The 25,816-nt window shown below is 35.2% G+C and overlaps 3 protein-coding genes across 10 annotated transcripts; all 3 read right to left on the reverse strand.

Annotated features, from left to right (window-relative positions):
• Positions 1-603: 603 nt before the first annotated feature.
• LOC127120757 (uncharacterized) lies at positions 604-18,853 on the reverse strand. Of its 2 annotated transcripts, none has more exons than XM_051051297.1 (3): positions 18,659-18,853; positions 17,781-17,935; positions 604-816 (listed from the first exon to the last, which is right to left on the reverse strand). In XM_051051297.1, the coding sequence occupies exons 1-2, from the start codon at positions 18,818-18,820 to the stop codon at positions 17,792-17,794; spliced, it is 306 nt and encodes a 101-aa protein (XP_050907254.1). In that variant the 5' UTR covers positions 18,821-18,853; the 3' UTR covers positions 604-816; positions 17,781-17,791. The 2 variants fall into 2 exon arrangements, with proteins under 2 accessions (XP_050907254.1, XP_050907253.1); XM_051051296.1 differs by lacking the exon at positions 604-816 and adding an exon at positions 15,030-15,058 and having other exon boundaries at positions 18,659-18,837.
• Positions 604-24,754, reverse strand: LOC127120754 (40S ribosomal protein S10-1). 3 transcript variants are annotated; one of them, XM_051051290.1, is made up of 5 exons: positions 24,600-24,754; positions 24,438-24,486; positions 24,069-24,348; positions 23,841-23,982; positions 604-816 (listed from the first exon to the last, which is right to left on the reverse strand). In XM_051051290.1, exons 1-5 carry the CDS (start codon positions 24,600-24,602, stop codon positions 742-744), a joined length of 549 nt encoding a protein of 182 aa, XP_050907247.1. In that variant the 5' UTR covers positions 24,603-24,754; the 3' UTR covers positions 604-741. The 3 variants fall into 3 exon arrangements, with proteins under 3 accessions (XP_050907247.1, XP_050907246.1, XP_050907245.1); XM_051051289.1 differs by lacking the exon at positions 604-816 and adding an exon at positions 14,913-15,058; XM_051051288.1 differs by lacking the exon at positions 604-816 and adding an exon at positions 22,904-23,116 and having other exon boundaries at positions 24,600-24,753.
• On the reverse strand, positions 788-19,167 carry LOC127120755 (uncharacterized). Of its 5 annotated transcripts, none has more exons than XM_051051293.1 (4): positions 19,125-19,167; positions 3,023-3,213; positions 2,223-2,377; positions 788-816 (listed from the first exon to the last, which is right to left on the reverse strand). In XM_051051293.1, the coding sequence occupies exons 2-3, from the start codon at positions 3,182-3,184 to the stop codon at positions 2,234-2,236; spliced, it is 306 nt and encodes a 101-aa protein (XP_050907250.1). In that variant the 5' UTR covers positions 3,185-3,213; positions 19,125-19,167; the 3' UTR covers positions 788-816; positions 2,223-2,233. The 5 variants fall into 5 exon arrangements, with proteins under 5 accessions (XP_050907250.1, XP_050907251.1, XP_050907249.1 ...); XM_051051294.1 differs by having other exon boundaries at positions 3,023-3,197; positions 19,125-19,153; XM_051051292.1 differs by lacking the exon at positions 19,125-19,167 and adding an exon at positions 3,488-3,666 and having other exon boundaries at positions 3,023-3,197.
• Positions 24,755-25,816: the final 1,062 nt, after the last annotated feature.

The following is a 25,816-nucleotide window of genomic DNA, read 5'->3' on the forward strand; positions in this document are numbered from 1 at the left end:
TTAAACCATAATCAAAAAACTCTTGCATTGAAAAGCCAGTAGACTACAGTTACGCATATTGAAATGGTCGTTTTTGAACAAATAAGTTCCAAATATCAAATTGCTCTTTGAATTTTTATAATGTCAACCAAATCCAGCATAAAATAAACATGATGCTTAAGTATGATTTTGAAGTTTTAAAAATTTAAGACAACATACGTCAAATAATTTAGAATTTAGAATAAAATCCGACCTAAAACATAATATATTCATTAGTTTAAATATTAGTCCTATAAAACGCTTATTCCAACATCATGGAAGCGCTGGAATTTTGTCTACGAAAACATGTCGGACAAGAAAACTAGTTTACCACTATATTCACTGCATAGTGGAGCAATTCCCAAATACAGAGATAAACACAAACTAGTTTATTTTAAAAAATTCTTTAACATAACCAATCTCTAAATCAGAATTGTTTTTCAAAGTTTTTTTTGAGATTTTTATAAAATGCACTTTCCAATCCTACCTCAACAACCCTCGATCTATAAAACATTCATTTTAACCAACACCATCACAATCTATTATCCAAACATAAACAAATCAACATAATACTAAACAAAAACATTCAGTTCAAAATCTTCATTGCATGAATAACTATAAATTAAAATGTCAGAGGGATTAAACAACTTTGAGAGGAGGGGGAAATACTATAGGATCTAAAGACAGCCAAAACTGCATGAACTGGATCAGAAATCATAACATTTAAGCATGGTTTGAACTTGTTGGTGCTCCAAAGCCACCAGAACCACGACCAAAGCCAGGTCTTCCACCAGGACCCTACAATAATGTGAAGAATAAATTTCATACTATGACTATAAAACTCAACAAATGATGAAAGAAAGAATAGAATTTGAATTACACGGAAACAGAAGTTCATAGTTAAACAATATTCCACTAAAAATACAAAAAAATACTTTATTTGTAGAAAGATAGAAGTTCGGAAGGTAGAACAAACTAGTGCATCTTCACTTAACTAGTCAAAAAAGTATTAAAACAATAGCTTTTATTTTGCACCAATATACCACTAACCTTGTTCATCATCATTTGAAATTAGAAGAACATTCATGACAAGTCATTGTGTCACATAAGAAATCTTCTGAACTCTTAACTCGGGAAAAGGGTTTAATAGCAGTTCAGTTTGGTTCAAAACTAAGAATTGGTTCACCGAACTATTAACTCGGTTTGGTTTGATTCAGTTAATTAGAAAAACAGTACAATTCAGGAAAAAGGGTTTAATAGCAGTTCAGTTTGGTTCAAAACTAAGAATTGGTTCACCGAACTATTAACTCGGTTTGGTTTGATTCAGGAAAAAAAAACTATAACAGTTTGGTTTGGTTCTTCTGAACTCTTATGATTCGGTTCAGTTTTCTTATTCTTACATAACTGAACCATGAACAGTCCGATTCTATCTACATCTGTAACATTAGTTGACTAAGGTTAGCGTTCATCACTATATAGAATTTGTTATTCATCTCAATTTGCTTCTTCCAATTTGTGATTTCTTTAGTTGTGATAAGTATAGTCAAATAACAAATAGCAGCTATGGTGGAATTTAGGCAAACTACAATTGTCCGTTATCTGAACTATGCCTATTAGTGTTTTCAAATAGAGGCGCTAAAGCATAGCAAAATTCAAAAGTTAAGGCATTTTCATCCTTGTTGAGAAATTAAAAGAAAATGCAATACGATAACGCATGTAAACATCTTATCAATTATTATGAAAATTTGAAATCTGCAGACATACAAACCCTTTTGTAATCATCCTACACTATAATTCATTTGCACAGATGGCAATAAAGATCACACATAGCATCTCGACGTCTAATAAGAATTCAAAAATCACGTGAAATTGCAGAAGACTGATTCTAAGTTCTAACCCATCAACAAACAAGCTAATCAACCTTGGAACATGTCACATTAAAATTCCTCCTGCCATAAAAATTAGCATTTCCATTATTGAGTTATTTTGCCAGCACAATAGCATGGGAAAATTCAAGTAGCAAAAGCATGCAAACTTATAGTTATAAGTTACTACTGAAAACACAGTATCATATACAATATTGTCAATTATATGTACTAGACTAAAGTGGTTTCACTCACCTAAACTTCATTACACACTCCACTTCCACACACCAACATTTAGAAACTGCATAAATCTAGCAGCCGAGATAAACTTATTATTACCTTTAACCAATTCATGATGTAGATGTAGGTCCTCCGGAGCTCACATTCTCAGACACCGGTGCAGAAGGAGGAACATATATGCGTGCTTTCTTGAGAATTTCAGCAACCACCCAATGTTTACGCTTGCTCAAAGGCCTAGAAGAATCCAATCGAACCTGAAATAAGAACCATCAAAACATACACTTGTTTAGTTTTCTTGCAAAACCAAGAACACAGCCAATCCAAAATTGAACTCCATCTGTCTCAAATTATAACACCCGTGGTTTTAAATTGTAGTCCGCAACCACAATTGGGGCTGCAATATTGCTGATGCGGTAACTTCCACAACCGCATGTGGTTGCAATATTGTTGATGCGGTAGCTTCTGCAACCGCATAGGACCGCAATTGCAATGTGATCTAAAATCAAATGTCCAATCATATAAGAAACCACATCAGACAATTTCCCCAATATTTCTTCAAGTATTTTCATCAAAAGTTCAAAAATCAAAATTTCAAAACCCTATGACTCAATTTACTTATGATGAAATAAAAAGTCTTAACTTAAGAGCTTTTTCACCATGTATTTCGAACATCTTTCAATAAAAATTCACAATGCAACAGCCGCAATCGCAACACCCGAAACTGCAATATAAAACCATGACATCCTTTTGAAACATATACTTGTTGACACTTTGTAGTACAAGAAAATATTATCAATCCTGGATCACAAAATAAAATCGGTTTGTCTATATTCCGTAATAGCGGCTATTCAACAACACTATACAATCAAATCAATAGACATAACTTTACAAATACTAACCCTGTCACCGATATTACAAAGATTGTTCCCGTCGTGAGCCATGAACTTTGAAGTGCGCTTAACATATCTGTTGAACACCGTGTGGTGAAATAATCTATCCACTGCCACCACAACCGACTTCTGCATTTTATTCGAAACCACCATTCCTACTACTTGCTTCATTTTCTCCTATCTCCTAATCCCAACAAACCCTAATTCAGATTCATTCGTATCAGTAAAACAAACTAGTAGCAAATAAAATCTCACACTATCACAAGTGAATTTCCAAGAAAACATATATTAATCACAAATAATTGTTACCAGGTTTAACTACTATTCTCCTAAAAATCAAATAATCGTAACGGTACAAAAATTTAGATTGTGAAGGTTTTACATACGGAACTATTTTGTCAATTTGCGCTTGTTTAATGCGAAATCTCGATGGGGCGTGAAGAAAAAACGAAAAAGCGAACAAACAATAAAAACCTGAAAGGATTTGTCACTGTTTGTGGCGGTTTTTGGCTGCGTTTCCGATGAGTTGATTCAGTTCGGCGACTTTCCGATGAGTTGATGCTACACCTAAGCGGCTGCGGCTGGATTCATTTTTTCTTGTTTGATGGAACCGACTGGATGGGCCTGTTGGAAAGGAAATGGATTGGGCTTGGTATTGGTATTTGAGGGGAAAATAGTAAAATGTATCATAATTTTTGAAAATAGTAAATTTATACTTTAATATATCCAAAATATATTCAATGTATTAAATATTTATAGCAATAGACATTCATGATCATAACTTTTATTTTATAAAGAGGTTTAAAACATAAAAATCATTCCATATTAACTAATACCCATTTATTTATATTCTCTTAAAATAAATATTTTGTTGCATAAAATGAATTATATTTCTTAACTTCATGTTTAATAATATTCTATTTTATATCCATATAAGAATCACATTAGAAAATAAATTATGAACCAAAATCATTAATATTTTCTATAACTTTTTTCGTAAATATTTGTCAACTTTGAATAGTAAAAAGAAATATAAATTACTTATAATATCAAAATGATCAAGAAATAATTTTTTTTCATATTAGCATGCACATATAATATGAGATAAGAAATTATAAATTTCAAATCTGTTGCAACACTTAAGAAATGTTGTTTATATCTGAATTTAAACATACTGCAACACTTCATAAGTATTGTCTATTTCTGAATTCAAAAATTAATGTTCACTTGAATATTTTCTTGTTATATTAGAACACACTCAAAATTATTACTATAATGATTAATAATTTACAAAAAAAAATGTTTAAATTCAATGTATACTAATTCAAAAATAATTTTTGTAATTTCAGAGATATCATACGTGATCTAATAATTTTGATATCAAAAAATAAAAATAATATATATTTTTTTAATTTTATTTTGTAGAGATTAAAACAACAAAACTTATCGAAACTAAAAATCAAAACTGTTATAACCATAGTGATTAAAGTCACATTTAAATGGTTATAAAAAATACATTTTAATTTAAAATTGACTTTGAAGTAAAGTGATAAAAAATACATTTTAACTATTTTTTTCCAGAAATTTCTTATCCTATCCTATGGGGTGGAAAAACACCCTATAAAAAACCAAAAATGCCCATCAAATTTCAAGAACGCATCTCCGAACGTATCACATGCACACACAACTCATTCGTTTTTGAACCACTCCCCAATTTTATAACTTACTTTATCCGGAATAGCATTCTGAGAATGTCTCCGAAAATACATTTCCTAAACTCACAAGAAAAGGCAAACTGAAATATAGTATCGGTTGTGAATGAAATAATTGTCAATAAAAAAGGTTGTTTGGACAATGTTTTGTTGAAAATATCGTAGGTTAGATGCATGTAGCTAAATGTGATGAAAAATACATCAATCAAAAGTATAACTTGAATCCTTAAAGAAGAGAGACGAAGAATTTTAAAAAAAAAATACTTGAAGTTACTTATGGATTATACAAGTAATGTTTGGAAATGTTTTTGAGTTCTAGAATTATATTTCCAAAGACATGAAATATATTTCCGGAATAATTTAAGTCATAAAATTAGGACGTGACTCAAAACCGAATGAATTGTGTGTATGAGAGATATGTTCGGAGATGCATTTTCGAAATTTATAAACATTTTAATATTTTCATGTGGTGCCTAAATAATATATATGGAACATTAAAAAATTCATTTTTTTTCACACCCCTACGTAGAACTACTAGGGACTTGTTTGAATTAGTTTTTAAAAACTGTTTTTTAATTTTTTAAAACTTAAAAACAAAAAATTTGTTTGAATGATTTGCGTTAAAAAATACTTTTGCAAAACTATTTTTAATTTTTCAGTTTTCAAAACTAAAAAACCAAAACAATATAAATATGTTTTTCTTTTCATTTTTCAGTTTTCTTTTCAAAAATGATAAAAAAAACACGTCATTTTTTATTAATGGAACAATAATTATATAAAACTTTTGTATAAATTCTGTTGTACATTCTCTTTACTATAAACCATCAGCTTATTTATATATATATATATATATATATATATATATATATATATATATATATATATATATATATATATATATATATATATATATATATATATATATATATATATATATATATATATATATATATATTATATATATATATTAGATTAACTTAATTATTTATTGATTTATAAGATTGTATATTTTTTAACTTCTTTTTGTTGTATAATATATTACAAATTAACTCATTATATTAAATATTTTATAATTGATTAAATTTATAAATAAGTTTAATGTATATATTTTTTATATTATCAATCAGTCTACATTATTAAAAATATTTAACTATATAATAAACATGTTTGATTAGATATAAATTTTTCTTTAACTCTATTTTATAAACAAAAAATAATTCTTTAGGAACTAAATGATCATAAAATTATTTCTGATTTTTTTTTATTTAATATAATCAAATTTAAAAATTAAACTATCAAAGAATTTTATCATCTTATTATTTTTAAAACAGTTTAAAAAAATTAAATAATCAAATATATTTTCTCACTCCTAAAAACAGATTTCAAAGAATTGATTATCAAGCAACTTTTTTTCTCATTCTCATTTTAAAAATAATTGTTTAAAATATATATACAAAACACATTTTTAGAACTAAAAATTAAAAGTCTTTCAAACAAGCCCTAGATATCTACATCTAGGCTGGGTCAAAATAACCTCAAAGAAGAACAAAACTAAGCTAACTAAACTGCCAAACTGAACCAATCTGTCTTGAAATTAATCGAACCAATTTAGATAATTTGCCAACCAAGCTATTATTTCCCATACTTTACTGACCAGAACCAAACTGGAAATAACTCAACCAAATTGTAAGAACTGAATTGCAAATAACCTCTCAGACTCAGTTTTTAAAGCGACAAATGAACTTTAGAGAGTCGTGTATACAAATAAAAGGGTAATGTGAGAGTAAAAAGTTTTCTTGAATTCTTCAATGTAATTCTTCTTGACCATTTTCCCAATCAGTTTCACTTTAATCATTACCTTTATTTTTGAAATGTAGGCAATGAAAATTGAAACAATTGAAACAATGAAACTGAAAAATACTCTCCACAAATTTATTCACTGGCCACTGAACAAGTAGTTCAAACAACATGAACTCGGTAGTTATTAAAAGAATTTAGAAAAAAGATATAACAGTTTGGTTTACCATTAAAACAGTACAATTAAGGAAAAATGGCTTAATAGCAGTTCAGTTTGGTTCAAAACTAAGAATTGGTTCACCGAACTATTAACTCGGTTTGGTTTGATTCAGGAAAAAAAAACTATAACAGTTTGGTTTGGTTCTTCTGAACTCTTATGATTCGGTTCAGTTTTCTTATTCTTACATAACTGAACCATGAACAGTCCGATTCTATCTACATCCGTAACATTAGTTGACTAAGGTTAGCATTCATCACTATATAGAATTCGTTATTCATCTCAATTTGCTTCTTCCAATTTGTGAATTCTTTAGTTGTGATAAGTATTGTCAAATAACAAATAGCAGCTTGTTGAATGTAATTTTAAGTGTCGGGTTTTTGTTATCGTCTCCACAGGGATAGTGAGATATCATCGCCTTTCGACAGTTGTTTTAATTCTTAGCTTAAGGTAAAAATGGTTTTTGGTTTTAGTCACGGTATCTTGCATAAAAGTGTGATAAAATGCGGTAAAATATTTGGTTTTAATATTTGAGAAATATTGCCAAAGTTAGGATTCGACGATCACTTTGCATGTATATGTTCGATCAACAAAACTTATAAACTCCTTTAGATGATAAACTATTTCACAAAGTCCTCCCAATGTGTTTATCTCTAACACACATTGTGAGTTTTCCCATTTTGATCCATTGTTTATCTCTAACACAATCTATCAAAATGACAACTTTTTGGTTCAACCTTATGGTGAACAAAATCATTCATTACTATCTCTAGCTAACAAACAAGATTGGATGAAAACCTAGGTAAAGAGTTGGTAAACATCTCTCGATCATAAACCAACACAAAGAGTTTTCAATAAATCAAAGTTTTCACCATAAATTCATCATTAAAGAGTTTACAAATGAAGATCATCTCATTTACACACAAAGCTAATGATCATCTACATCTAACCTTGACAAGATGAAGAACTTAGCTACTCATTTTCATGGTAGCTTGATCAACAAGTTTCGGAAGAAGGTTGATCAACATCTGAGTCGAATAATCGAGATTGGATGAGAATCCACCTTCTTTTTGTGAAAGATTGTTAAGAGATGAAGAGAAATGATTTCTAGGTCACAAAAGTACCTCTAGAGCAATGCTGGAAAAATATCTAAAAAGTACAAAAGTATGAAAGTGTGAGGTGTGGCTCCAAAAAGTAGCCCCTGCTACTTATAGTGCTGCTACTGAGCTGTCATGCTCGCTAGGCGAGCAGAATGGCTCGTCTAGCGAACCCCAAAATGAGGCACCTGAGGCACCTGCGCCCAGAGAAATATCCATAGCCAGATTTGCAGGCTCGCTAGGCGAGCCAAAACCTTCATGGCGAATCTCACGCCTCAACCTTCGCTCCAGCGAGCTTAGGAGGTTTTGCTACTGGAATGCTCGCTGGGAGCTCGCTACTAGCTCGCCCAGCGAGTGAGTGCTGGCTGCGCTTTTGATCAAGTCTGGACGTGTTCGCTACCCCCTTCGCTGGCAGCTCGCCTAGCGAGCTCTTCGCCATAGCCCTCGCCTAGCGAGCAAGCTGATGAATACATCCCTTTTTTGGTCCCTTTGCCAACTTTCTTGTACCTTCATTTCTTATTATTTCATGCCTAATTCCTGCACAATAACACACAAATCAAAGGTAGCAAGATCGTTTATCATTGTATTGCAATTCATCTAAAACAAAGGTGGTTTTGAACACTTTAGCAAGGAAATGGAGTGAAAGATGCCCATAATTGATAGCTCAAATAAGCACTTTTGGGTATCTAACAACTCTCCCCAACTAGATTTTTGCTTGTCCTCAAGCAAAGTATGCCTCTTGAAGGACAAGAGGATTTGCATTAAGAAAAAGGTTTCTCCGAAATCGGATAAAACGGCTCAAACACAAGCGAATCAGCAAATACAAATTTCCAACGGTTAGAATAAAATAATACACAAGAACTAAAACTTAATAGCAATGCGAAATACGTATCTATCCACAACAATATTTTCTTGAATGAATCACCCTATCTCTCCTCTTCGAATAAGGATTGAAGAAATTACGTGTTTGCAACCGCGGGAATAATCTCACTCTCCAACAAACAATGAAGAAATCAATTCAATTCATACAATGTCTAACAATTATAAATGGTAATGTGGAAGCACGAAGATCACTAAGGATTTTTCGGTTGAAGCTTGGCTATGTTAACAAACAAGGGTCATTTCTAAGACCATTGAAAACGAAATTGCCGATGCAAAAGAGACATTCACTGTACATTATTCACACATCTCAACTTCGTTCCATTTGTTCTCATTTGAAACTTTCACAACTCTTATTTCACAATTCAATTTTTGTTTTTCACTATTTTTCTTCCAAGCAAGCATTCATTTTCATTTTCATTTTCTCTATTTTGTCTTTTCTTTCACATCATATTTACAAAACAGATGTTTCCCTTTTCTATCACATCACTATTTTTTTTTATGCTTGCTCGGTTTTTCAAAAGTTGTGGTACTTACCGATTCTCATTTTCGTTCTCCCCAACTTATTTCTTACTCACCCTAAGTGAATGCTATTGACTTTTTACGGCAAAAGAACAATTATCAAAATTTTCCGGGTTTCAACAAAAAAAGATTTTTGAAATCTCACTTTATTTCAAGCAGAGATTCAACTGTTTAAGCTCAAAGGGGTTAACGAATACTCTCTCTGCTCACAGGTAAGTTGTATTTGGAACTGGTTGTGCTCAATAGAAAACAAGTGTCTTGATCATTTCTAATTGCTTCCACATATTCACAATAATAAAAGACAAAGCATGAATCAAATGAATCAACAAAGCTTATTAGAATCCAGCATTTAAGTGTACAATGGAGGTTTCCTCACAATTTATGGTTTTGAGTCCTAGATGAAACATTCATTCAATTATGTTGCAAAAAGACAATATTCAATTACAAAAAAGAGTAAAGTTCTTAATGCATTCTAAAATTCTAGCCGGAGGTAACCATGTACCTTAGCATTATTCACTTGTTTATTTTTATCATTGCCATTCAAGCTCGGATGCACCTTCATTGGATACTTCTTTGAGGAGCAACCGATCTAGAAGGTTTGACACTCAACCAACCAAAAATTTATTAAAACAAATGAAATTTAAAACATAAATAATAACATTACTTCAAAATTTAAAATTGTTCATGGGGGACAAAACACCCCAAAAGTACATAACCAAAATAAAAATACAATAAAAATAAAACATAAAATAAACTTAGCCCTCCACGGACTCATAACCCTCATCACTACCGGCATCAGAACCGGTAGCCTCATCATCATCATCATCTTCAGCAGCACCAGAAGAAGCACCAGCACCCGCCCCCTCTCCAAACACAGGCCTGTCCACAGGCCAGCTAGCGTGCTGCAGAAACTGCTCACGTGTCATCATAGAATGCTCACTGGAGGGGTTGCGCATCTGCAACTGTAACAGTTGCATAGAATCGTGCATATCGAGCATGGCGCGCTGAGTTGCCGCCATCCAATCCCAGTTGTAGTTGCAGACAGCCTGCTGGAAAGGATCGGATCCTAGAGAAAAAGTACCAGGACCATCAGAAGCCCCGGTAACCTCAGCAGCTGAACTACTTCTTACACTCTTCGGTTTGCAGAACTTGGCCACGTATCGGTCATCAATGGCCGGCGGGATCCTTACTTGACCCTTGGAGGGTAGCCTTACCCTCGCTTGTTGGCACAAAGCCATGATCAGACACGGGAAAGCAAGGGGACAATTCACTCGTGCCCCCGACTTTAGCCCGCTTTCAATCACGGACTTTAACTCCAAAGCAATAATCCTCGCCACATCAATTTGGATATTTGTGAGGATACAATAAACCAAGTGTGCCATTGGGATCGGCACGGTAGAAGTATGAGATTTGGGTTTGATGTTTGTAAGAACCAACAAAAGGATCAGTTGAGCCAAGGGAATCATGTCCTCCCTATGATATCTCATCGGAACCCCAGATGGGTTCAGCTCAACTGATTTCCCTCTCAAAAGCAGGGCAGCAGAAATCGAATCGGTATCCCTGTGAAGCCTTAAATCTTCGTGGTAAGTGTCTCTCTCATTGGCTCCCAGATGGAGCGGTTCACCCAGGACACGGTTAATTGCATCCCGATCGAACGCAACAGGACGGCCGGACACTCTAGACGTCCATGTGAATGGCTCGTCGTCGTCAGGCAGTGCGTTCGCGTAGAACTCACGCACTATTGCGATGTCGTAATGCTCCAGGGGGGAAATTAACCGGTCCCACTTTTTGTCGTTAATCAACCCGGCGAATGTACGGTTCGTGCCTTCAGGGTTGATTACAAATCTCTTTTCCGGCAAAATCTTACGCTTTTCCAAAGCAACATATCTTGCTGCTTGCTTTGGTCCGACAAATTTGTCGGTGTCGAATTGTATTGGTACGGGACGGGAAGTGCTCCCGCCCTTTCTCTTTTTCGAAGCTCCGGACCTGGATTCCATCTGCAGAGACATAGAGAGGAAACAACACAAACACAAAACAGATTAGAAAGCAAAACAGGATTCCAACTACTGTCATGGTCGCTGCTGCTTCGCCTAGCGAAGTCGCAACGAATGCTCGCCACTGATTCACCTAGCGAGTTGCTAGCGAATCTTACGGGTTTTTGGGTTCTGCAATGTTTACTTAGAAAAACCCAATGTCTCATGGTACCTAATTCAGAACACAATGATTTATCATGAAAGGCATCGTTCTAAGGTACAAGCAATGCAAATCTACACCCACATGCAAAACCTAATTCACTAATTCCCCCAAATTCACCCTAAACTACATATACTTCAGAAATTTACAATGTGAAAGCATGAAGTAATGAGAATGAGCAAACCTGGTTTGATATCTGTAGAAGTAAGAATGCACAATGATGGTTGCAATGTAACAGGTTGGGTTGTGAGTGAGATGCAAAGTGAGAGAGTGTGTGTGAGTTGGGAAGAGTTCAGAGTTATAAAATGAGTTATGAAGTTCAGAGTTATAAAGAAAAAGAAAAATGGAACTGGGCCCAAAAGAGTGGCCTGCTGAGAATTAAATTAGTTCTGCCACGCAGCACTCGCTGCTGCTTCGCCTAGCGAGCAGCTAGCGAATCCGCTCGCTACTGCCTCGCCTAGCGAGCATCTAGCGAGCATGACAGCATTTGATTTTTCAAATAAGCATTCTTGGTACATTCAGCAAGGTTTAACAATTGGAATCCCACTACAACACCACAGAAAAACTGTGAATACTTACAATGTTGGGGTGCCTCCCAACAAGCGCTTGTTTCACGTCGGATAAGCTCGACGGTGCGATGCTCACAGAGGAGCATCCAAAGAAATAGCACAGCTCTCGCGATCCACATGACCGCCGAGATAAACCTTCAAACGTTGGTCATTAACGGTCCAACTGTCCTTCTTTTCCATGTCCTCAATGACAATAGCTCCGTACTCCTTAACTTCTTTGACCCGAAATGGCCCGGACCATTTTGATTTCAACTTTCCGGGGAATAACTTCAACCTGGAATTGAACAATAGGACCAACTGTCCGGGCACAAATTCTTTCTTTCGAAGCTTTTTGTCATGATATTTTTTTACCTTCTCTTTGTACAACCAACTTGAGTGATATGCGGCATTGCGCATCTCTTCCAACTCAAGTAGTTGCACCTTCCTTTTCTCACCGGCCAAATCCTTGTCAAAGTTTAACAATTTCAGGGCCCACAATGCTTTGTGCTCCAATTCAATCGACAAATGGCAAGTTTTACCAAACACCAATTGAAACGGAGTGAGCCCAATTGGAGCTTTAAAGGCGGTACGGTATGCCCATAACGCTTCATCCAATTTTTGTGACCACTCTTTTTTTGAATTTGACACAGTTTTTTCGAGAATTCTCTTAATCTCACGATTAGAGACCTCGGCTTGACCATTAGCCTGTGGGTGATACGGAGTTGTCACTCTGTGTGATACCCCGTAATGTTTTAAAATGCTTTCCAACGGTGCATTACAAAAGTGTGACCCTCCGTCACTTATCAACACTCGGGGGGTTCCGAAACGGGAAAATATGTTTTTCTTCAAAAAATTTATTACCATTTTCGCATCCGCCCGAGGTGAGGCAATCGCCTCAACCCACTTAGAAATGTAATCAACTGCGACAAACATATACTCGTTACCATAAGAGGGTGGGAATGGTCCTACAAAATCGATGCCCCAACAATCAAATACTTCGACCTCTTGGATGTTTTGGAGAGGCATCTCGTCTCTCTTACCAATCCCGCCGCTTCTCTGGCAACTATCACAACTTTGCGCATGGGTATGTGCATCTTTGAAAATAGTGGGCCAATAAAATCCTGACTGAAGGATTTTAGTGGCCGTTCTCACCCCCATTATAGTGTCCGCCGTAAGGCGAGTTGTGACAATGCCAAAGGATGCTTTGTGCTTCATCGCCAGTAACACATCTCCTTAAAAGGTTATCACTACCCAACTTAAACAAGTACGGGTCATCCCATACGTAATACTTGGCATCCGAAAGAAACTTCCTTTTTTGGTTTGAAGTTAGGTCGGGAGGCACAAAACCACTAGCCTTGTGGTTCGCAAAGTCTGCAAACCACGGCCTAACTTGAACTTTGAAAAGTTTTTCATCAGGAAACTCTTCCCGGATTTCCTTCTTTGAAGCGGTAACCTCCACATTAACTAAGCGAGATAAATGATCCGCCACCAAATTTTCCGATCCTTTCTTGTCTTTGATTTCAACATCAAATTCTTGCAACAAGAGGATCCAACGGATGAGCCTTTGCTTCGAATCCGGTTTGGTGAGCAAATATTTAATCGCCGAGTGGTCGGTATACACTACGACTTTAGACTCTATAAGATAAGACCTAAACTTTTCAAGCGCATACACTATCGCAAGTAATTCTTTTTCAGTGGTGGCATAGTTAATTTGAGCCTCATTAAGAACTTTACTTGCGTAATGTATCGCATGAAAATTTTTCTCTTTTCTTTGGCATAATACCGCTCCGATTGCATAGTCGCTCGCATCACACATTAGCTCAAAATTTAAATTCCAATTTGGAGCGACTATAATTGGAGCGGTAACCAATTTTTCTTTCAAAGTCTCAAAAGCTTGCAAACATTCATCGGTTAAGAGAAATACCTGGTCCTTAGCTAGCAAATTACTCAAAGGTTTAGCTACCTTTGAGAAGTCTTTGATAAAGTGCCAATAGAACCCGGCGTGCCCCAAAGAGCTTCGGATACCCTTCACATTCACCGGAGGAGGTAACTTTTCAATCACTTCAACCTTAGCACGATCAACTTCAAGCCCTCTTGAAGAGACTTTATGCCCAAGCACAATCCCCTCGGTCACCATGAAGTGGCACTTCTCCCAATTGAGCACAAGATTGGTCTTCACACATCTTTCAAGCACCGTTTTCAAGTTTGCCAAGCATAAACTAAAGGAACCACCAAATACCGAGAAGTCATCCATGAAGACTTCCATTGTTTTCTCAATAAGGTCGGCAAAAATGGCTTGCACACATCTTTGGAAAGTCGCCGGTGCATTGCACAACCCAAAGGGCATTTTTCGGTATGCGAAAATTCCAAACGGACATGTGAAAGCCGTCTTTTCATGATCGGCCGGGTCAACCGCAATTTGGTTATACCCGGAATAGCCATCCAAGAAACAATAGTATTGTTGCCCCGAGAGTCTTTCGAGCATTTGATCCATGAACGGGAGTGGAAAATGATCTTTTCGAGTTGCGGTATTCAACCGCCTATAATCAATACACATTTGCCACCCCGTTGCAACTTTAGTAGGGATCAACTCATCCTTGTCATTTCGGATCACGGTAATTCCACCTTTCTTCGGAACCACATGCACAGGACTAACCCATGGACTATCCGAAATCGGGTAAATCATTCCTGCATCCAACAACTTGATAACTTCCTTTCTAACAACCTCCTTCATAGTAGGATTTAAGCGGCGTTGTGGTTGAGCTACTGGCTTTAAATCCTCTTCCATTAAGATCTTGTGCATGCAATAGGAAGGACTAATTCCTTTGAGATCGGAAAGAGTCCAACCCATGGCTTCTTGATTTTTTTTCAGCACATTGATCAAACGGGCTTCTTCATCATTTGACAAAAGGTTGCTTATGATGACCGGCTTTGAGAGGAGGGGGAAATACTATAGGATCTAAAGACAGCCAAAACTGCATGAACTGGATCAGAAATCATAACATTTAAGCATGGTTTGAACTTGTTGGTGCTCCAAAGCCACCAGAACCACGACCAAAGCCAGGTCTTCCACCAGGACCCTACAATAATGTGAAGAATAAATTTCATACTATGACTATAAAACTCAACAAATGATGAAAGAAAGAATAGAATTTGAATTACACGGAAACAGAAGTTCATAGTTAAACAATATTCCACTAAAAATACAAAAATTAAGAGCTTGATCAACTACAGCCGCCAATGCTATCTCGTAAAATTTGGTGAGAAAAGCAAAGGGATCTTCATGGTCCATTCCGGTGAATGGACTTCCATATAGTAAATTAAGAGTTCCCGTCTTCCTCTCGGCTTGCCTTCCAGTGTGGTTGGCAAACTGAGCAGTATTCCTTGGACTGTTTACACATGGAGTGGAAATGGGCGGTGGTTGTGGTGGTTCCATGATAGGTATGAATGGTGGTGGATGTGTGGTAGAAGAACTTTCTCCTTGTTCTTGTCGTCGTCTAGCTTGTTGTCTCCTTCGTCTCGTTCTGCTATTCAGCCTCCTTGCGGTTCTTTCGATCTCGGGATCAAAAAGAAGTTCGTCCCCAGGAATCTGCCCTCGCATAAAACGAAAGCTGCATACAAAACCAAACAAATTACAAGCACAAGTCAAAAATTCAAAAGCTAAAAATTAAGCAACTATTGCGATGCTCGCAATATCAATTCACCATCCCAGGCAACAGCGCCATTTTGTTGAATGTAATTTTAAGTGTCGGGTTTTTGTTATCGTCTCCATAGGGATAGTGAGATATCACCGCCTTTCGACAGTTGTTTTAATTCTTAACTTAAGGTAAAAATGGTTTTTGGTTTTAGTCACGGTATCTTGCATAAAAGTGTGATAAAATGCGGTAAAAGATTTGGTTTTAATATTTGAGAAATATTGCCAAAGTTAGGGTTCGACGATAACTTTGCATGTATATGTTCGATCAACAAAACTTATAAACTCCTTTAGATGATAAACTATTTCACAAAGTCCTCCCAATGTGTTTATCTCTAACACACATTGTGAGTTTTCCCATTTTGATCCATTGTTTATCTCTAACACGATCTATCAAAATGACAACTTTTTGGTTCAACCTTATGGTGAACAAAATCATTCATTACTATCTCTAGCTAACAAACAAGATTGGATGAAAACCTAGGTAAAGAGTTGGTAAACATCTCTCGATCATAAACCAACACAAAGAGTTTTCAATAAATCAAAGTTTTCACCATAAATTCACCATTAAAGAGTTTACAAATGAAGATCATCCCATTTACACACAAAGTTAATGATCATCTACATTTAACCTTGACAAGATGAAGAACTTATCTTCTCATTTTCATGGTAGCTTGATCAACAAGTTTCGGAAGAAGGTTGATCAACATCCGAGTCGAATAATCGAGATTGGATGGGAATCCACCTTCTTTTTGTGAAAGATTGTTAAGAGATGAAGAGAAATGATTTCTAGGTCACAAAAGTATCTCTAGAGCAATGCTGGAAAAATATCTAAAAAGTACAAAAGTATGAAAGTGTGAGATGTGGCTCCAAAAAGTAACCCCTGCTACTTATAGTGCTGCTACTGAGCTGTCATGCTCGCTAGGCGAGCAGAATGGCTCGCCTAGTGAGCCCCAAAATGAGGCACCTGAGGCACCTGCGCCCAGAGAAATATCCATAGCCAGATTTGCAGGCTCGCTAGACGAGCCAAAACCTTCGCTAGGTAAATCTCACGACTCAACCTTCGCTCCAGCGAGTTTAGGAGGTTTTGCTACTGGAATGCTCGCTACTAGCTCGCCCAGCGAGTGAGTGCTGGCTGCGCTTTTGACCAAGTCTGGACGTGTTCGCTACCCCCTTCGCTGGCAGCTCGCCTAGCGAGCTCTTCGCCATAGCCCTCGCCTAGCGAGCAAGCTGATGAATGCATCCCTTTTTTGGTCCCTTTGCCAACTTTCTTGTGCCTTCATTTCTTATTATTTCATGCCTAATTCCTGCACAATAACACACAAATCAAAGGTACCAAGATCGTTTATCATTGTATTGCAATTCATCTAAAACAAAGGTGGTTTCGAACACTTTAGCAAGGAAATGGAGTGAAAGATGCCCATAATTGATAGCTCAAATAAGCACTTTTAGGTATCTAACACAGCTATGGTGGAATTTAGGCAAACTACAATTGTCTGTTATCTGAACTATGCCTATTAGTGTTTTCAAATAGAGGCGCTAAAGCATAGCAAAATTCAAAAGTTAAGGCCTTTTCATCCTTGTTGAGAAATTAAAAGAAAATGCAATATGATAACGCATGTAAACATCTTATCAATTATTATGAAAATTTGAAATCTGCAGACATACAAACCCTTTTGTAATCATCCTACACTATAATTCATTTGCACAAATGGCAATAAAGATCACACATAGCATCTCGACGTCTAATAAGAATTCAAAAATCACGTGAAATTGCAGAAGACTAATTCTAAGTTCTAACCCATCAACAAACAAGCTAATCAACCTTGGAACATGTCACATTAAAATTCCTCCTGCCATAAAAATTAGCATTTCCATTATTGAGTTATTTTGCCAGTACAATAGCATGGGAAAATTCAAGTAGCAAAAGCATGCAAACTTATAGTTATAAGTTACTACTGAAAACACAGTATCATATACCATATTGTCAATTATATGTACTAGACTAAAGTGGTTTCACTCACCTAAACTTCATTACACACTCCACTTCCACACACCAACATTTAGAAACTGCATAAATCTAGCAGCCGAGATAAACTTATTAATACCTTTAACCAATTCATGATGTAGATGTAGGTCCTCCGGAGCTCACATTCTCAGACACCGGTGCAGAAGGAGGAACATATATGCGTGCTTTCTTGAGAATTTCAGCAACCTCCCAATGTTTACGCTTGCTCAAAGGCCTAGAAGAATCCAATCGAACCTGAAATAAGAACCATCAAAACATACACTTGTTTAGTTTTCTTGCAAAACCAAGAACACAGCCAATCCAAAGTTGAACTCCATCTGTCTCAAATTATAACACCCGTGATTTTAAATTGTAGTCCGCAACCACAATTGGGGCTGCAATATTGCTGATGCGGTAACTTCCGAAACCGCATGTGGCTGCAATATTGTTGATGCGGTAGCTTCTGCAACCGCATAGGACCGCAATTGCAATGTGATCTAAAATCAAATGTCCAATCATATAAGAAACCACATCAGACAATTTCCCCAATATTTCTTAAGTATTTTCATCAAAAGTTCAAAAATCAAAATTTCAAAACCCGTTGACTTAATTTACTTATGATGAAATAAAAAGTCTTAACTTAAGTGCTTTTTCACCATGTATTTCGAACATCTTTCAATAAAAATTCACAATGCAACAACCGCAATCGCAACACCCGCAACTGCAATTTAAAACCATGACATCCTTTTGAAACATATACTTGTTGACACTTTATAGTACAAGAAAATGTTATCAATCCTGGATCACAAAAAAAAAGCGGTTTGTCTATATTCCGTAATAGCGACTATCAGAAAACATTTTGTACTACATATCCTTATTACAAACAATAGTAATTTTTAAAATCGATAACATCGTTATAGCCACTATTCAACAACACTATACAATCAAATCAAATGACATAACTTTACAAATACTAACCCGGTCACCGATATTACAAAGATTGTTCTCGTCGTGAGCCATGAACTTTGAAGTGCGCTTAACATATCTGTTGAACACCGTGTGGTGAAATAATCTATCCACTGCCACCACAACCGACTTTTGCATTTTATTTGAAACCACCATTCCTACTACTTGCTTCATTTTCTCTTATCTCCTAATCCCAACAAACCCTAATTCAGATTCATTCGTTTCAGTAAAAACAAACTAGTAGCAAATAAAATCTCACACTATCACAAGTGAATTTCCAAGAAAAAAAATATTAATCACAAATAATTGTTACCACGTTTAACTACTATTCTCCTAAAAATCAAATAATCGTAACGGCACAAAAATTTAGATTGTGAAGGTTTTACATACTGAACTATTTTGTCAATGTGCGCTTCTTTAATATGAAATCTCGATGCGGCGTGAAGAAAAAACGAAAAAGCGAAAAAACAATAAAAACCTGAAAGGATTTGTCACTGTTTGTGGCGGGTTTTGGCTGCGTTTTCCGATGAGTTGATTCAGTTCGGCGACTCCAACTTGTTTCTGATACACCTAAGCGGTTGGTGCTGGATTCTTTTTTTTTCTTGTTTGATGGAACTGACTTGATGGGCCAGTTGGAAAGGAAATGGATTGGGCTTGGTATTGGTATGTGAGGATTTCTCGTCACGAAAAATAGTAAAATGTATCATAATTTTTGAAAATGCACTTTAATACACACAAAATAGACAGTTATGAATGACGCAATATAAGTTGGATTATTTGTATTTCGGAGATGTATCTCCGAAATATTTCAAGAAATATATTGATAATTGATCAATTTAGTAGAAATTTTGGAGCCACATTTCCAAAAGTTTGGGCGAAATTTTGAAATATTATGTCACATTTGTATGTTAGATGTTTCCGAAGATGCATCTCCGAAATAATCTGATGAAAGAAACAACTGCATGATCACACAACCATTGTCATTATTGTTTTCCAACACAAACCCTCACCAAAAAGCTCTTCATTCCCAATCCAATTTTTTCACTCAAAATCTCCAATATTGTGGTTCATCACATCGAAAGGAGAAAAGTAAGATAGAATTTCAAGTAAAGATCATTTATTTTACACTTCATTGCTCATATTAATCATGCATATTGTCTGGAAAAAACTAGCGTTGTGTCCGGAAATGTATCTCCGGAACGAGTATAAACTTTTTCGGAGATGCATTTCCAGAACTAGTCTATGTTCATTTTTTCAGTTTTGTTTTCAGCAGTAGTGCTTATTTACTATTTTGTGATAATTGTTTTCATTAGATATGGTGCACCCCGATATTTTTCCAAAACAAATTGTTTCTTCGAATGTCTAAGGTGTTATTGTAAATGCAATAGATGTTGGGAACCGATTTAAAAACGAGCAATTGTTTGAATCTCGTGATCAAATGCTTCAATGAGTTTGTATGGAAGTTTATAAACTTGAATTTGGCTTAAACACGGTCTCTTTGGTTTAAATACCACTTTTCTGGTTTAAACACTTGTCATACCCCCAAATTCACCATACCCTTCACAAAGTTCATCTAGGTCACTAACCTTAATCATCTGCACATCATTGTGATCATTCATTTCACCTGCATAACCATGTTCCAATACAAGAGGATAGGTATCATGAATTCAAATCTTTGTGCTTGCACTTAGTGGGAGCTAGGGTTTCTCTGCAATTAAAGGTGGCTCAATCAATCAAACCCTAATTGGAGGTAGCTTTTGAGGCTTGTATATGTTCTTATCATTGGTGACTCAACTTTGACTAAATGGTGAAGCAAAACCCTAATCTTTGGATCCTCATTTAATCATGGTGTCCCCAAGCCCTAATTCATGGCTACCACCTATTAGGTGTGCTCCTAACCCCATTTCATTGTCCCATCATCATTCTATGGTGTGTATGTTTCACTTGTTTGGTAAGGATCCCTTCAAGACCCACTTGTTCATGGCCTATTATGGAGGTTTTCTTGGTTTGATTAACATTCACTCCATGGTCTTACAATTCATCTTTAGCTTGTCTATAATCATTGATTCAAGCCCATTTCGATGGCATGACATCCACTTAATTCCTTTCATCCCTAACATTTCATATGATCATTTCTCCATGCCTAGCCCAAGCAAGGCCATTGTCTTATACTCCCTTCTCAATGTTTTACCCTGGCCCAATGCTCATGTTCATCATTAATTACTTTAACTTATCTTAATTTTTTCATTAATCTTAGTTAATTTTTGTTGATTAACTTCATTTTCTGTTTTTTTAATATTGTTAGAATTTACATAATTTTAGATCTTGGTATGAAATAGGGATTTCTTGATTTTTTTATTAATTAGGAATTAACATAGCATTATTTTATTAATTAGGTTTAGTTAGGGATTAATGTGATTTAGTTTGATTAGAAAATTAGGTTAATCATGTTGATTTTGATCCTAATTTTTTAGAATTAATTCCATTGTTAATCTTGCCATGATTTAACATAACTTGTCATTAGATTTTGGTTAATCCACTTTGTTGATTTTATTCATATTTTGATTAGTATGTTTAATTGTAGATTTCTACTATGATTATATTTTAGGTTAATTTTTCTATTCGATTTGTATATCACATTATGATTGTTATGATCATGTAGTTTAGAATTCAAGTTGTAATTTGAATTATGAATCTCCCATTTTGATTGTGATCCTAATTCATGCTTAGGTAGATTTAGATATTTAGAATTAATATTCATTTTTAGTTGAATTTTAATTGATTCACTTGGTTTGTGATCATATTGATAAATTGAAAATCCCATTTCAATTTAGATGATGAATGTCTTATGTGCCTTGATTTCATTTGCCATGATCACATGATAGATCTTTGATTACTTTTCATTGATTAATTTATTACCATTTGAATTGATTTAAATCTTTGAACATGTTTAAATCTATTGCATCATTTTCATCCATTTGACTTGATCTCATGCTAATCCGGTTTGTTGCTTTGTGTTTACACATGTGACTTTGAGATTCAAGCTCACTCCTAACTAAAGGAAAATTGTGATCCAAAACACATCGAGAATTAAACTTTTTCCTTTAGTGATCCTTACGAATGGGCATGATCAGGGATAGAAACAATTACCTCTTGTGGCGATTGAAACTTTTGATGCAGATCTAAGGAGTGATCACGAGCGTTGAATGGTGACAACACCTTTACTCAGTCCACACGAATGGATTCCTTCCGTCCAAAATGAAAGAAACATGATAGAACATAGTGGAATAATAATAGAACATAGTAGAATAGAGACTTCGTTCAAACTTATTTTTTTTATATTTTTTAAAATGAAGGAAACATGATAGAATATAGTAGAGTAATAATAGAAACATAATATAACATTGCTGAATAGAGACTTCGTTCAAACTTATTTTACCACGAAACAAAGGTCGATAAAATCTTTAATGACATTACTACATTCTATTGTACCATGACCATCTTTCATTCTCTAATATATTAACAAGGCTTCTTTAAAGGTTAATCGATAAGTCAGTAGGAAATCACAATAATTATTTGTTCAAAGTTTCAAAATGAACGCATTAGCCAGCATTTTTTTACCGTAATAACTTGAACCCGTTCTAAAAGAAAACTTAAACCATAATCAAAAAACTATTGCATTGAAAAGCCAATAGACTACAGTTTCGCATATTGAAATGGTCATTTTTGAACAAATAAGTTCCAAATATCAAATTGCTCTTTGAATTTTTTATAATGTCAACCAAATCCAGCATAAAATAAACATGATGCTTAAGTATGATTTTGAAGTTTTAAAAATTTAAGACAACATACGTCAAATAATTTAGAATTTAGAATAAAATCCGACCTAAAACATAATATATTCATTAGTTTAAATATTAGTCCAATAAAACGCTTATTCCAACATCATGGAAGCGCTGGAATTTTGTCTGCGAAAACATGTCTGACAAGAAAACTAGTTTACCACTATATTCACTGCATAGTGGAGCAATTGCCAAATACAGAGATAAACACAAACTAGTTTAATTTAAAAACTTCTTTAACATAACCAATCTCTAATTCAGAATTGTTTTTCAAAGTTTTTTTTGAGATTTTTATAAAATGCACTTTCCAATCCTACCTCAACAACCCTCGATCTATAAAACATTCATTTTAACCAACACCATCACGATCTATTATCCAAACATAAACAAATCAACATAATACTAAACAAAAACATTCAGTTCAAAATCTTCATTGCATGAATAACTATAAATTAAAATGTCAGAGGGATTAAACAACTTTGAGAGGAGGGGGAAATACTATAGGATCTAAAGACAGCCAAAACTGCATGAACTGGATCAGAAATCATAACATTTAAGCATCGTTTGAACTTGTTGGTGCTCCAAAGCCACCAGAACCACGACCAAAGCCAGGTCTTCCACCAGGACCCTACAATAATGAGAAGAATAAATTCCAATCAATACTATGACTATAAAACTCAACAAATGATGAAAGAAATAATAGAATTTGAATTACACAGAAACAGAAGTTCATAGTTAAACAATCTTCCACTAAAAATACAAAAAATACTTTATTTGTAGAAAGATAGAAGTTTGGAAGGTAGAACAAACTAGTGCATCTTCACTTAACTAGTCAAAAAAATATTAAAACAATAGCTTTAATTTTGCACCAATATACCACTAACCTTGTTCATCATCATTTGAAATTAGAAGAACATTCATGACAAGTCATTGTGTCACATAAGAAATCTTGCAAGTACAGGCTAACATAATTTGATCATAGGAATCACAACCAATATCTAAGGTATATTGAGAAGTAAAGAAAACAGCATAATTTGGAAAAAATTAAAACATGGCTGTAACTAAATGCTAACAGAATCAAATTTATAAGACTGAGATGTTAATCTATATTGAGAGAAGCAGTCTTGAAAATGGAAACTAAACAAAAAGCAATGTAAACAGCAAGAGGAGCATCCAAAACCATAGGTGTCAAATATAATACTGAAGCAGATATTAAGCTACCAAAATTAACCCACCCTTAACCACATAATAAAATGAAAACAAATTCATCTTTGAAAATAAATGAATAGACAAATCAATAGGAACACAACTTTCAAACTTATTCAAATTAACTACTGATGCAAGAAGATTACCCCGAAAGAAGGTCTGTAATCAGCAGGAGCTCCACCCTTGTCTCCACCAAACTCACCACCAGGCCCTCTGGGACCTGGACCACCACGGTACCCATCACGGTCACCGCCAAATCTCCTTTCTCCCTCAAATCTAGGTGGGCCTCTGTTCAAAGACAAATAAACAAGATTAACACACAAAAACTCAGAGCAATCGAATTAACCAAACCAAAAACAACACCCCAAAATTACCTAGGGCGATCACCAGGTGGACCACCGAATGGTCTACCAGCTGGCTTAGCCTGCTTCTTCAAAGTAGCTGGCACAATCTCAGATGGAAGATTGAGATAAGTCCTGAGGAACTCGATTCCATCATTAGTCAAAAACCAGTAATAATGCATCCAAGCAAAAGTCTCCCTCACATATTCCTTAGATTTGAAACTCTGCATCAGCTTAATCACTTGCAGATTTGGTACATCAATCTCAGGGTGCTTTGCCAAATTGAAGTCCTTCTTTGCATAGCAAACTCCCTCTGAACAACAACTAAACCGATTCAAACCCAAAAGCAAAATAAAATCACAACAAAACGAAACCCTAAAATACTGAACAATAATAACGAACCTTGGAAGAGGTATTTGGAGATCTCTCTGCGATTTTTCTCGGATATGATCTGGTAAAAATAAACATAGAAATGTAAAAATAGATTCGCAAAATTCGAATACAACAATGATATAGAACTTCAATTAGTGTTTGCAAAGGAATTGAGACGAGAAAATCAAGTACCATGGTTGCAATGTGGAGGCGGCACAAGAGAATGTTCAGCAGCAAAAACTCCCAATACTCTCTATCGCTTAGCTGCTGCAATCTGAACTCAAAACCCTAATTTATGTTTCCTTCGTTTATAATGGACCTTTCTTTTTGGGCCTGATTTATAATGGCCCAATTTTCATTTTAAGATGGATGTCATTTTTTTTTAGAATTTTTTAATGTACTTTAGATCTTACTATTACACCACGTGAAAATACTTAAATGTCCTTAAATTTCGGAATGCATTTTCGGACGCATTCAATCCTCAGTTAACGTTAAAAATATTTTTGAGATTCATATTCAAACTTATTTCGGAGATGCATCTCCGGAATGTTTTGGAGCTTAAATTGCGGCAGAACCCTTTTCCTTCCTCATTTCTAATATTTCTCAAAACCACTTCAAACTCTCTTAAAAAAATTCATCACCAAGTCCAAAATAAAATAATAAAGCTCAAGGAAACTTCAATCAACATCAAAAACATCATTTAAAACTGAAGCAAAGTTGAAATTTGCAAGTTTTTTTATGTTTTGAAAAGTCTTTGAGTTTGTGTAAATGAGTAGAAATTGATGATTAAGGTTAGAAATGAGTAGAAATTGTATGTATGATAGTTTAAACATAGTGTAAAACATATTTATTGGTTGAAAGGATGATCAAAACATTATTTTTTGTGATTGCATGTGTACATTGGCGCCATTAACGCGATCGGTATTGTAGAAAATTCTAGAGATGCATCTCCGGAAATTTTTCAACGTTTAATTTTCCCAATAATCGGAGATGTATCTCCAGAATTTTCTCATTATTTTTTTTATTTTCTTGCTTGTAGTGTTGCTTGCTTGCACTGATTGTCTATTTACTTTATCTTTCAGGCATTATGGTTGATAGACCCGATAGACTTAGACACAGAAGAATTACACAACGTGCATCGGTGTGGCGGGAGAAGAGTCGGGTTTCGAAGGCTCATGTTCCCTCTGGCCATGCGGAGGCATTCTAGGGTATGCGATTCTCCTCATGCTTCTTCGTCATCTTCTTCCCTTAGGAGACGAGTTTCACCTACAGACGCATCACTCCCCCCATCCTCACGCAGGCGTCAAGTTTCACCTATTCAGGAGCCAGAGGTACCCGATTCACGGTGCCACCTTCTACTGCTGTTGAACTAGTGTCACATCCTACTGATAATGATGTTAAGCCAATGC

The sequence above is a fragment of the Lathyrus oleraceus genome, chromosome 2 (genome assembly GCF_024323335.1).
Source record: "Lathyrus oleraceus cultivar Zhongwan6 chromosome 2, CAAS_Psat_ZW6_1.0, whole genome shotgun sequence".
Taxonomy (NCBI): domain Eukaryota; kingdom Viridiplantae; phylum Streptophyta; class Magnoliopsida; order Fabales; family Fabaceae; genus Lathyrus; species Lathyrus oleraceus.

Bases quoted from the DNA above. Each gene is read 5' to 3' on its own strand.
- LOC127120755 (XM_051051293.1), bottom strand. From the start codon at position 3,184: ATGAAGCAAGTAGTAGGAATGGTGGTTTCGAATAAAATGCAGAAGTCG. The intron at 2,378-3,022 runs GTTAGTATTTGT...TTCTTATTTCAG, and splicing joins TTTGTAATATCGGTGACAGG to GTTCGATTGGATTCTTCTAG.
- LOC127120757 (XM_051051297.1), bottom strand. From the start codon at position 18,820: ATGAAGCAAGTAGTAGGAATGGTGGTTTCAAATAAAATGCAAAAGTCG. The intron at 17,936-18,658 runs GTTAGTATTTGT...TTCTTATTTCAG, and splicing joins TTTGTAATATCGGTGACCGG to GTTCGATTGGATTCTTCTAG.
- LOC127120754 (XM_051051290.1), bottom strand. The intron at 23,983-24,068 runs GTAATTTTGGGG...GTCTTTGAACAG, and splicing joins CCACCTGGTGATCGCCCTAG to AGGCCCACCTAGATTTGAGG. The intron at 817-23,840 runs GTAATCTTCTTG...ACATTATTGTAG, and splicing joins ATTACAGACCTTCTTTCGGG to GGTCCTGGTGGAAGACCTGG.